Source organism: Rhinatrema bivittatum, chromosome 4, assembly GCF_901001135.1.
Source record: "Rhinatrema bivittatum chromosome 4, aRhiBiv1.1, whole genome shotgun sequence".
NCBI lineage: Eukaryota > Metazoa > Chordata > Amphibia > Gymnophiona > Rhinatrematidae > Rhinatrema > Rhinatrema bivittatum.
This window is the reverse complement of record NC_042618.1, coordinates 17,391,669-17,405,157: the sequence shown is the minus strand read 5'-3', so window position 1 is coordinate 17,405,157 and position 13,489 is coordinate 17,391,669. Positions and strand designations below refer to the sequence as shown.

Genomic DNA, 13,489 nt, shown 5'->3' with positions numbered 1-13,489 from the left:
TATGTAAATAGCATGCAAATGCAAGCCGCGTCCAAGAAGCGTCCGTGAAGCGTTAGGCCCGCGCAATCCATTTTACTGTATAGAGCGCTATACAGCGCCTATACAGTATCCTGGGTGCGCTGGTACCTGTCATTTCAGGTACCAGGGGGGATTGCGAGTCCTTTCTCCCCCCCCCCCTCCCGAAGCAAGGCAGGGCGAAAATTAAAACAAAAGTGAATAAAGTGCAATAAAAGTAAACTTACTGCATGTGAATTTTCTTTGAACAGTCCTCTCTCTCTCTCTTTCTCCTCCTCCCGAGGCGCGTACTGCGGCTCCCCTGCCTCCCGGGGGGAGCCGGCGCGAAAGCGGCTTCCAGCAGCCCCCCACCAGCGAAGGTGAATGAATGTGTGCCTGTGCGTGCAATTTGGTCGCTCAAGGCGTGACGTCATGACGTTTGGCGTCACGGCGTGTGACGTCGGCGTTCGCTAATGCACTGCCTTGAGCGCCCAAATTGCATTCATTCACCTTCGCCGGCGGGGGCTGCTGGAAGCCGCTTTGGCTCCCCTGCCCCCGCCAGTGAAGGTGAATGAATGCACGCCTGTGTACGCCTGTGCGTGCAATTTGGGCGCTCAAGGCAGTGCATTAGCGAACGCCGACGTCACACGCCGTGACGTCACGCCTTGAGCTCCCAAATTGCACGCACAGGCATACACAGGCGTGCATTCATTCACCGCCGGCGGGGGCTGCTGGAAGCTGCTTTCGCCGCCGGCTCCCTCCACCTGGATGAATGCACGCTCGCCGGCGAAGGTGAGTGAATGAATGCATGCCCGCCGGCTCCCGCCGTGTACGGGCGTGCATTCATTCACTCACCTTCACCGGCAGGCGTGCATTCATCCAGGTGTACGGGCGTCCATTCATCCACCTTCGCCGGCGGGGGCTGCTGGAAGCCGCTTTCGCCGCCGGCTGCCCCCGGAAGGCAGGGGAGCCGCAGTGTGCACCTCGAGAGGAGGGGAGAGAGGACTTTTCAAAGAAAATTCACATGCAGTAAGTTTACTTTTATTACACTTTATTTACTTTTGTTTTAATGACATGTCAAGCCGATTTTCACCCTGCGCCTTGCTTCGGGAGGGGGGGATTTTGACCGGAGCCTGCCTATTGCTGTCACACCACACTAACGCCAGGGTAAGGGTCCCGGGGGGTGAGGGGGTCGTTTGCCCATGAAATTTCGTCTCTCTGACCTGACGTTCCACACTAACGCAGGGGTAAGGGTAGGCGGTAAGTTAGCAGGTTAAACGTGCGGCAAAACTACAGGTTAAAAAGGAGATAATCGGGGCGCACATTACTGTATGGGAGGGAATAGATAATCGGAGCGTTTACATCTCATATACATCCTGCGGGCAGAAAGGGTTACCGGTTGATTTAAAGAAGCGGTAAGGATGAGTTAAAAGGGATAGTGAATCGTGAGTTGGACTTACACGGCCAAATTGTGAGTTAGAAGCGGGTTAGAAGCAGGGTAACCGCGGCCTGTGAGATAGTATGCTATATTTGCATTTATAATTTTAAAAAAAATCACCTGAAAATAATGGTAAGGTTTTTGTTGGTGTACAAACTCCCTGAATGTTGCAGAGGGGAATTTCACTAGAGTATCTAGATTGATATTAAAACAGATGCCCATTTAAAAAGATTGGGATGCCTTTTGCCAGAACCATTTTGCTGAAGGTTGAGCAAAGTAATGAGTACAGGGTAGGTACATTAATCAATTAGAGTCAAAGGTCATAAAGCTATGCTTATTCCATTTTCAATAAATGATTAGTTGAGAAATAGTAAGAATACTGTACAACTATGCAATATCAGGAAACGGAGCTACTATTTGCACAATAGGAGAAAAATCTGCTACAGCTTTCAGCATTATACATTGCAGGTTAGGAGAATGGGCAAGCAGATATTTTGAGCCAAAATACAAAGGCCAAGGCGCAAGAAGAAAATACAAAAATGGAGTCAGCCGTAGATGATGCTAACAGCAATCCACCAGATCACAAAGGCAAGAAGGTTCTTCAGCCAACAAAAAGACTACGAATGCACTGATACAGGAGTGACCGAGGGAAGTGTTCCCTTATGCTTTCTTCTCACCTTGGCTGTTAATAGGCCATGTAATAAGAAGCTCAGGAAGGAGTAGGAATAGGAGAGCCTAGTGGCATCAGAATGGCCATGAAGACCATGGTATGCTGATCTAAGCAGGCTGATAGTGGACCAACCATTGCATTTTCAAGGCATAGGGGTCTCCTTCACCAGGGATCAGTAGTAATGGGAAATCCATGATTGTTCTCACTTATGGCAGACAAGATTAGCCAAGAAGGGATACAAACCATCAGTTATTAGAACAAGGTTATGTTCTAAAGAGAATTCCACAGAGAGAGTTTGTGAGGATATGCAAGTTTTTGCAATATATTGTAGACAGGTTAAATGTTCGCTATAGTGTTACAAATAGGAGATATTCTGACGTTCTTACAGAAGAGTCTCAACAAGACCTTGGCCTTGAATTCTTTAAAGGTACAGGTTGCAGTGATTTTTTTTTTTTTTTTTGCATTAAAAGGAAAGCTTAATGGGACATCTGTATTGTCTCACAAAGGGGTGTCCCGCTTATCAACAAGGAGCTAAATGCCTTAATCCTACATTGTAGTCTATGATACTGTTATGGAATTTGAATTTGATAGTAAGTGCATTAGCAAGCCTTTCTTATGAGCCATTAGAATAAGCAACTCTGAAGGGCCTATGTTCCTGAACACCCTGAAGATTCTCTATTGACTAGAAGCTATTCCAGATACAGATTAGTGTGAGTGACCACTGCTCTCTCAGAGCTTCCCTGGAACCAGGTACTCGCTCCTCGAGGGCCCTTACCCTTTCCAACTACTGAGCCATATCAAGACCCAGTGTGAGATATTATCTAGTACTGGCTATGTATGTATATCTGCATATCCTGTCTATTCACTATCTACAGTCTCTTTGCAGCTCAGTAACCTGGGAATCGCAGTTCCAGTCTCTGAGGGACTTCAGCCCTGCCGGGCATACCAGCTCACTACTGCCACCTCTGGTGGTTATACTGCTTATCTAATAAAGAACTATCTGTGTCTGTCTCCATACTCTAGCCTAGCCGGTGGTCCCACTTGGGACTCCCTCCTGAGGGTGCTGTCATCTGCCATCGGCCCAAGGATTCACCAATTTAATTTCTGTCCAGCTGAGCAGCATCTCCAGTACGCCGCTGGTACAGATTGCCAACGCTGCAGTCTACATTAACATTGCCATTCCTTAGCAGACCCATAGGAGGCAGTTCACTACAGATTGCTATTCCTCCCTTAGGGGAGGAACTTCCATCAGACTGCTATTCGTATCTGCTCGCTCCTCCCATCCGCATCGCAGACCCTGCAACAGATTGCTAACCACTAGCAGTATTACAACCGATTGCTGGCTCCTCCCCTTGTGGGAGTGCCAGCAGCAGGATCCTATCCGATAGCTCTCTCTAGCAGCCGACCCCACAACAGATTGCTAACTCCTCCCTTTACAGGAGCATCCAGCAGCAGGTCGCTAACATATTGCTAGCTCGAGCAGTAGATCCCTAACAGATTGCTAACTCCTCCCTCCTCAGGAGTAGAAGCATAACAGTAGTTTCAGCATTCCATTTAAATCAGCACATAGAGCGGAAGGAGTTGACGCCTTAGTACTCCCATGGCCGACAGGAGTTCTCTTGTATGTTTTTCCACCATGGCCGCTGGTGGCAAGGTTCTCAGGCAGATAGAGATTCATCTGGGGCAGGTGATTCTAAAGGCCCCAGAGTTGCTTCAGCGATCCTGGTTTGCAGATTTGATCAATCTCATGATGGGTGGGCCACTACAGCTCACTCATCTGCCCAACCTTTTGTGTCAAGGTCGCATATTTTCAGATCAGGCAACTCGCTTCTGTCTCGCGGCTTGGCTTTTAAGAGGAAGTGTCTAAGGGCCAAAGGATATCACGAGGATGTCCTCTCCACTCTGTTGCAACCTAGAATGACCTCAACATCTCCGGCGAATGTGAGGGTGTGGAGAATCATTGAGGCATGATGCGTAGAGCAGACGGTTGGTCCTACTCGAGCATCGGTTGTGCAAATTTTGTCCTTTGCAACAGGGATTGGTGAAAGTTTTAACCTTTAACTCCCTCAGAGTCCAAGTGGCAGCATTGGGATGCCTTAGGGGCAAGGTCCAGGGAGTGACCTTGGCTGCTCATCCAGATGTGGTACATTTTCTCCAGGGGGGTGAAGCATTTATGGCCTCCTGTGCAGAAGTTGTGCCCCGCTGGAGTCTTAACTTGAATCTCAGGTGTTTGTGCTCAACTCCGTTTGAATAGATCCAAAGGCCAACTATGAAGGATCTTACCTTAAAGGTAATTTTCTTGGTGGCAATTTGTTCCGCTAGAAGGATTTCGGAGCTAGAGACTCTGTCATGCAGGGATCCCTTTCTTAGGATTTCGGATGATGGGGATCTCTTTGCGTACGGTCCCGTCTTTTCTTCTGAAGGTGGTATCGTCCTTTCATTTGAATCAGTCGGTAGAATTACTGGCTTTTCCAACTTTGGATGCAAAGGTGCTTCTCATGAGAGAGTTGAGGCTTTTGGGTGTGAAGCAGGCATTGCTGAGGTATCTTAAGTTCACTAATATTTTTCATCCGTCAGACCATCTTTTTGTTTTATGGAGTGGCAAAATGAAGGGACATAAGATTTCTAAGTCCACCATAGCACAGTGGCTGTAGAAAGCGATAGATTCAGCATACTTATGTCAGGGTTGCCCTGTTCCTGAGGGATTGAGAACTTACTCTACTCAGTCGCAGGCAGCATCCCGGGTGGAATGTCGAAAAGTGTCACTGCAAGAAATGTGTAGGGCAGCAACTAGGAAGTCATTGTTTGGATATCTAGGCTCCAGATGCCATGAGCTCTGGTGAAAGTGTGCTTTGAGTGAGACTCTTGCAGTTCCACCCTATTTAAGGAAGCTTGGGTACATCCCAGGAGACTTGACTGATCTGGGTACGTACAGGGAAAGGAAAATTGGGTCTTACCTGATAATTCCTGAAGTCCCACAGATCTGACCAGAGTGAAAAGGAAGTTGGGGTGAAAAGGATTAAAGAGTCCACTCGATCTGTTGTTGTAACCCTGCCTCCTAACATTTAGGAAAAAACTTAAAACTTGGCTTTTCCGCCAAGCCTTCCCAGATTCCACTGATACACACTAGATGATCTAACACTCTTCATGAGCGATGGAACTTTGTACCTCTTCTAAGTACTTAAATAAGCACTAGCCCTTATTCCTCAATTGTATTCTGTTCTTAGTTAACTGCCCTCTTAGGCCTCTCTTTCCAGCTGCTTAAGCTTCCAAGTTTACTCTCCTTGTTGAATGTAACTTTGCTTCTTCTGTTTATATGATTGTTTTTGTTACAATTTACCCAGTTTGATGTGAACCGATCTGATATGGTTATTTAACCATGAAGGTCGGTATAGAAAAGTGTTAAATAAATAAATAGATTGAAGAATGGCACATCCTACTGCTCGTTCAGGGGGACATGTTATAGGGGAATGCATTTGTTTATGTTCAGTGGTACCTTGGCTTGGGTACAGGTGAATACTGAGTGACTGCAGGTGGAACACCAGGTTATATGCTAGTGTCGGCGAAACATTCTCTGTCTCCATCTGCTGGAAAGGAGGCAAAACCCAGGAGTCTGGACTGATCTGTAGTACTTCAGGAATGAAAATTAGCAGGTAAGAACCATTTTTCCTTTAGCTTTGACAGTAGTACACTGGCTGTATCTGGTTCCATGTATGACATACATACATGTGATGTCATCAAAAAAGAAATTAAACAACTCTGCCTCCAATTGCTGGATGAGGGGACTAAACCCACAGGTTCTTGACTGGTGTAGCAGAAGTAAAGGAAAGGAAATGATCAGGTAAGTCTTAATTTCTCCTTCTCCTCTGAAGAAAGACTAAACAAGCTCCCCTCTATTTTTTCCTCCCTTCTTCTGAGCCCTGTGGCTGTGCCTGGTTCCTGCTTGTTAAAGCTGTTAAAAAAAAAAAAAAAAGCAGAATGGTTTGCCATCTGACACACTGATGCAATAAGACACACGCAAGAAACGGGCGCTCATATTAAGCGCTTGTTTCCTAACCCATGTGCATCTACATCCCCCAGTGCAATATTTAAATAAGAGAGAAAGTGGAGTAGCATACAAAAAGGGCACACTAAAGAGAAGTTTATTGCATCCAGCGCTTGGACATCTAAATTGTACATTCCTAACCAAAGTACATCACTTACATGAAATAACAGAAATCTTCAAAGTATGTTTATCAAAACGAAAGCAATCGCCCACAATTTTTTAAGGTGTCCTTGAGCTAATTATCATGCTCTGCTCCAGTACTCCCTATACATTTTTTAAAAATTGTTGGTTTTAACCCCAAATAACTAATTCTTATACTAACCACTCTAAAGAACCCTACCCTACAAGGGGCACGTTTATCGCAACACAGAGAACCAAATTTTTTATATTTCTCTTGAGCCCTTGGCTGCAAGTAAACTTTATTCCACTTCCAGAACTGGAGTTAATTTTCCAGCATAAAAAAATGTGCATTAGACGCACTTTCCTACTTACCTTAAGTCTTGGTTTACATGGAATTTAAATGCGACGGGCGCTATCTGATATGCTTTTGTTAGTTCACGCATTTTAGAATTGCTAATCTCCTTGCTGCATTGGACGCTGCTGTTGCACACCTGACACGTATACCCAAGTGTGCCCAACAACGAGTAAGCCCATGTGCTCGGCTGGGGGTACCTTTTTGTATCTGCCTGTGAGGGTCTGCGGGCTCATGCAGGAGACCTAAGGGAGGAAACGATGGTGGGACGCGCTCAGTAGTTTGCAGTGCATGTGGCTCATGCTGTCAGACACTGGGAGGGGGAAGCCTCTGTAAATCTTGTGAAGGTGGTGGAGACAAAAACAGTGTCTGATGCCTCCCACCTGCTGGTTGAGACCCTAATCCAGGCATCTGACTGATCCGGGTGGACTCGAAGAAAAGAAGTTATTAGGTAAGAACTAATTTCTCCTTTTTTTTTTTTTCAGAGAGAAGTAGAGTCCATGATGTCAGCAGTACAGCAAACCACAACAGGTAATTTATAAATCAGTTTTCACTTGAAGTATTTTCATCAAGCTGTGTTTTCACACTCGTGTACCTGTCTATTCTTCTTCATATGGCACCTTTCTCCATAGCGTCCTGCACAACAGCAAAACAGTACACAGAGCATGCATAAGGGCAAAGGGGGAATAGTGCAGTAGGGGAGTCAAAGAAAGGTGTTGCCTGAGGTAAACTGAGGGAGGAAGATTAGTCCAAAGAAAAGGGAACAAGTGAAGCAAATGACTGATGCTGATAAGTATGATGGAGGAGAATGGGAGATCCTTATTTGTTACACCATCATTGGAGGAAATGAGAAACGATAATGAAGTTCTGAACACTTTAAGTGATTGAGAAAGTAAGAACCAGAATTTTAAAACAAATACCCTAAGGGAAGTGGAACCCATGTGAAGGTCCGTAAAAAAAGGAATTAACATGAGAGGACTAGGGGAGTTGCTAGATAAGACGAGGAGCTGCCCCATGGTTCAGGATGCAGTGCTGGGGATATGGATTTGGATCGCCCATCTGTCAGAAGAGTAAGCAAGCGTCCACCGAGGTGCCCTGCGCATGCTTTCTGGGGAGAGAAGGTTATATTTGATATAGATTAAAATTAATGAAAGCATGAACTTAGAGTTCTGTAAGCTGAATGATGAAAGCCAGTTGTGTGTGTGTGAGAGATCAAGGAGAATAATACTTAAGCAATAAAGTGCTTGCAGAGGGAGAAAGAGAAGTATATAACTAAAGAAACATTAAGATCAGATGTGGAAGGAGTGGATAAAACACATTTGACAACACATTTGGCTGTTTGTCTTCTAGGGCCAGACATCTGGTTTTGGCCAGAGTAGCGAGCCTCTTCCCTTACATCTTTCTGGGGCCAGGTAAAGCTCAGGGGGATGTTTTCTTGTTCTTTGCAACCAGGCTTTAAGATCTGCAAGAGGGCTTTCTTTTCTTTCCCGCCCCCTCCCCCTCCCAACTCCAAACTGTTTGTGAGAATCTCATTTAAAAAGAAAGAACAAGATCAGTCAGCATCTCACTCTGGAGCACTGGTAAAGCAAAGAGGAATCTGTTTTGGCTCCAGTAAGTGCCTATGGGGGGGGGGGGGGGAGGGGTCAATTGTCCGTGTCAGCGTCAGGTTTCTTTTCATTGTATGGTGCAAGCAGACTGCGGCCAACATGATGGTGCTTGTGGGAGCATGTGACCCACGGCTGCCACGGAGCCACTTGGTGCTGATTTATTTCTAGCAGGAATGTCCCCGGAGGATGTTTTGTGGCCTTGGGACAGCTGTCAAGCTCCGCTATTAGTGCACTCACAGCACCACGGTTGGAGCAAAGGTTTGTGGAAGCCTCCAAGTCAGCGGTTATGGACAGAGGTCCACCATTTAGGCCTTTCTCCCATGGCCTTTTCTAAGTCCCCACAGTATGTTTCTCTGATCTCCCTCAGCTTGGGAGATCCCTTGGTGCTGCTTTTGATGGAGAAATCATCTTTTTGTGGGAGCATGTATTTTGGTTTCTACCAAATTTCTTTTGGTGTCTAGGGGTACAAGACATCCTTTCCCTTAAGTACCTCCTCCCAGGTACTGCCTGCATATCAGGCCACCAGTATGTACCCAAAGTTTGTTCTTATAAAACAAAATGGAAAAGAAGTAAAATAAAATAAACATAGAGTGTTCTGCCTGAAAAGGCACAGGAGTTTCCTGCCAATTAGCTGGATTTGTCCAGCTGTACTTCTCAAAAGGACGAGATTGCGTTCGACAGAGAGGCTGGTTCTAATGTCCGCTGCCTTTTTTAAATCAAGTCCTATCTTCGCTTGGCACGGTAGATCCTGAGGTTGGGGAATCTCCAAATGGGGACCCTGTTATGAGAGGCAGCAAAAGTGACTTTGCTTTGTTGTGAGGTGGATGCAATGGTACTCTCAGATTGGAAGGCTTCAGCAAGTGGCCTCAGTGGTGTTGGGTTTGAGGTATAAGGTGGATTCTTAGTCGCAGTGGTGATGACTCCTCCCACGGGGAGGGGCCCCGTGGGGAACCACAGCGCTAGGCTAGACTCAGAGAGCAGACACTGGAGATGGAAAGCTTTATTGTACTGCTGTAGAGAGATGTTAATAGTGGAGGAAGAAATAGCACTGAAGTCCAGCAAGGTGCCAATACGCTCAGACAGCCTCAGATGAAGTAGTCTCACCCAGATGTACAAGGTTGGTAGTGTTCTGCAGAGCGGGATAAGCCGAACCTGGTGGATGGAAATGGAGAGCTGGATCATATAGGTACTCACTGAAGAGTAGTGCAGTAATCCTCCTGGTAGATGGTGAAGATAGGACCCGAGGTCCGTGGTATGGATACTCTGTGCTGGATAGGCCCTCGAGGAGCGGTTGTCTAATTAGTAGGAGAAACCCCGAAGGGTCGATGGAAGCAAGAGGCCCCCAAGGAGCGGGTGCCCAGAGCTTCTTCTGGAAAGAGATACCCCGGAGGGTAGCAAGGAGTCTAAGCATGCAGCTTAGAAGCGGTCAGAGTAGCTTAAACCGAAGTCCTTGCTAACTCGTTCGTTAGGAGCAGAGCGGAGGCTTAAATACCCGGAGGTATTGACGTCATGCGGTGGGGACGCCCCCGAGGTTCCCGCCATGACGCGCACGCCCTAGGAGGCCATGGGAAAGAGCATGGCGGACGGAGATGCTGTTGAGCTATGCTGAGTTGGAGACGCCGAGGGTTTCAGCACTCTGCACCGGAGGCAGCCATCTTACCCACGGAGGAGGAGGAGAGGCAAAAAAGAGGTGAGGCAGAGCAGTTGCAGCCATCTGCGACTGACGGACGCAACAAGTGGAGTGAAGAATGTGGTTAATTTGTGTTCTTCTTCAGTGGCGGTTCTGTATATGTTTCAGAGGCCTCTGGTACTGGGGGGCTCTCTGAAATCCACAGAATAGGAAGCTTGAACCGCCTTTAAAATACATCTTTTTTTTTTTTTCCTTCTGCTGGCGATCTAGGTCTCAATCTGAGGTGGATGGTTTCTTTGGGGAGAGGAAGCAGCACAGATGGGGTCAAATGAAGCATTTTTGGCTGAGTCTCTTTATTATTTTTTTAAACTCTATTTATAGAACAAATAAACATAGCACATAGATTAGAACCTGTACGATAATACATATCAGTTAGATACTCTGGTGCCACAACTTACACAAACATTAGATATGCGAAGATCTTCACTGCCACAATTCCTGGCATAAGCAGTAGCCTCCTCCCCTTTATTCAGCCCCAAGTGTCAACCTTTCATTCTCCGCATATTTATTTATTTATTTTATTCAAAAACTTTTCTATACCGTTGCTAAGTTAAATACCATCGCAACAGTTTACATGTAGGCACATATTTAATGAGGGTAAAAGCGTACTATAGTACATTCTAACAGGTGCCGTTAAAGGTTCGGTTACAATATATCATTAGACATAGACATTTAGCGAAGTAGTTCATGACCAGTTGTACCAAGGTACTTACACGGGTAGTTTTATTACACCTAGTATTATAGTTATGTTTGTTGTGGTGTAGAGTTCATAGATTAATCTATTGTAAAGTTCTACGTACTGTGTGTCTGTGCCTTTCTATTTTTTCCTGAATAATTTCTCTCTATTCTTTTGTCTCTTTGTAAAATGCTTGTTTAAAAAGCGATGTTTTTAAACTTTTCTTGAATGTCTTTAGATCACTTTGTAGTCTGATCTCTGGAGGCATTGTGTTCCAGATTATGGGTCCTGCTAGTGATAGGGCTCTCTCTCTCACTTGGGTCAGTCTTGCTGTTTTAACTGATGGAATGGTTAGGAGTGCTTTATTTGCACTCAATATAGTCCCCAATTTCTTTCATAAACAGTGGTTTTTTTCATGTAGATAATCAGCTGAATTAGCCATGCTGTCTGGGTATGTCTTCCCTGCCACTAAGTGGTGGAGCTCTCTAAGATTAGCAAAGTCTTTCAGCTAGGTGCTCCCTCTTGTATCTTCCCGTGTTTGCCTGAGGCTCCTCAGTCCGTATCAAAGCAAATTGGTCTGCCACGATGGAACTGTCCGGGGAGGCGGGCGGGTCAGCATGGCTAATTCATCTATCTACGGAAAACACCATTTACAGTAAGCAAGCTTGCTTGTTTTCACGTAGATAAGCAGCTGAATTAGCCTTGCTGTCTGGGAGTCCTCAGCTGTCGTACTGAGCATATGGATATGAGTATAGTTTGTTTATTTTTGCTCAATACGGGATTTATAGGCGGACAGTTCTTATGAAGGTGTTTTATCTGTTGAATATGTGTTGTTCTGTAATATAGTCTGCCCCATGCGTGCATCATCGCAGCCTGTTTATCCAAACAATAATGGTATGTGAAGGTATGCAGTGATGACCACGTGGCCGCTTTACAAATGTCCGAGAGGCACCTCATGGAGGTGGGCAACTGATGCAGCCATTGCACGAACCTGATGCGCTTTAGGTGTCGTAGACAGCTGTTCTAAACGCTTTTGATAACAGAATTGTATACAGTTGGATATCCAGGTGGACAAAGTTCTTTTTGAGACTGGACATCCTGGTGCGTTTGAACTGAAGGAGAGGAAGAGTTGTGAGGCTCTATTGGGAGAATGGGTGCGCTTTTTGTAATAGGCAAGCACACGCTTACAATCCAGAGTGTGAAGTTTTCTTTCGTTGTCATTGGCGTGAGGCTTTGGATGGAAAGTGAGTAAAGTGATGGCTTGATTAATGTGATGGCTTGATTAATGTGAAAAACTGAAACCACTTTTGGTAGAAAATTTGGGTGTGTGTGCAGTGTAACTTTGGCAAAATTGGAGATAAGGAAGGTAATGAACTAAGGCCTGCAGTTCACTGACTCGCCTTGCTGACGTAAGGGCAGTTAAGAAGAGTACTTTCCATGAAAGGTATCGTAGATGACAAGTGTCCGATGGTTCGAAAGGGGGTAGCATTAGTTGCTCGAGGACTATGTTAATATTTATTTATTTATTTAACTCTTTTCTATAACGACATTCATGAAACGTAACATATCATATCTGTTCACATGAAACAGGGGTATTATAACATTAACAATAAAGAAGAAGATAAGTTACAATGAACAGGGGGTTATGGGAACTTGGATAAGTGAAAGAGCAGCTAACAGAAGTCTAACAATATAATCTTAAGAAAATAAATACTGGTTGTGCCGTGGATCACATATAGAACACGCTATAAATATGGAACTTATATCCCACGGCACTGGTGGTTTCTTTATTGGGGGACATAAGCATAAATGTGGAGACAAGGGAATGACATGATATAGGTTCCCCATTTAAAGGGAGTATGGTAAGCTGCAATGGCGCTTAAATGTAGTCGGAGTGAGGCAGTGGCTAGTTGATGGTTTTCTGGAGGAAACAAGTATATCCTGGAGAGGAGGAGCGATGTTCAAGTTTTGGAAATGGATCCTTTCAATCTCCATGCTGTGAGATGCAGTGAGGAATGAAGTGGATGAAGCAGTGATCCGTTCTCCTGGATAAGAAGCTGAGGGCTGGTGCCTGGGGGAATCGGATTGAGAATTGACAATTGTATCAGGTAACTGTACCATGGCTGTCTTGGCCACGCTGGCGCGATGAGAATCAAATCTGCCTCATCCTCGATGCATCTTTGGACCATGCAAGAGATGAGTGGTATCGGAGGGAATGCGTACAGAAGACTCCAAGACCAGTTTATGAGGAACGCATCTTGAGCTATCCGATGTGGGCTTGGATAAACTGAGCAAAAATTCTTCACCTTCCTGTTGCATTCCAACGCGAAAAGGTCGATGCGGGGAAAACCCCAAGTGGAGAAAATGCAGTTCGCTACTGTTTGATGTAGTTCCCATTCGTGGGGGTGAAATATTCTGCTCAGCTTGTCTGCTCTGGAATTGCTGATTCCGGTAAGTAAGTTGCCTGAAGGGAGATAGAGACCTTTCGTGAGCCTATTCCAGAATTTGGACACCATTTACGGTAAGCAAACTTGCTTTTTTCTTCTGCAATACAAATGTCAATTTTTCTAATACAGCAATATCATGAACTTGCTTATACCACTGAGTAAGCAATGGCATGGATTTTCAATATGTAGCAAGTACAATACGTCTGGCATGAAAGAGGTGGTCACAGTTAATAAACATCTCTCCCCAAGACCATGTCCAACCACAATCCCAGCAAACATAAAGTGGGATATAGCCATTCTTGGTATCCCAGTATTTTATTGATCACTGTTTGAGTCCAGAATTCCGACAGTGGTGTATACAACCACCAAACTTGGAAATATGTCCCAGACTCTCCACAGCCCCTCCAGCTTAGCCCCATCACCTGCTGGGAGAATTTGGTATAATACATG

The 13,489-nt window shown here is 45.4% G+C and overlaps 1 protein-coding gene across 1 annotated transcript in view; it reads left to right on the top strand.

The window, feature by feature from the left end:
- EFCAB11 (EF-hand calcium binding domain 11) overlaps positions 1 to 13,489 on the top strand; it is a 175,668-nt gene that overhangs the window by 4,924 nt on the left and 157,255 nt on the right. Inside the window, exon 3 of the mRNA XM_029597775.1 lies at positions 7,105 to 7,150. Coding sequence (XP_029453635.1) covers positions 7,105 to 7,150 — 46 coding nt within the window. The remainder of the gene's footprint in view (positions 1 to 7,104; positions 7,151 to 13,489) is intronic.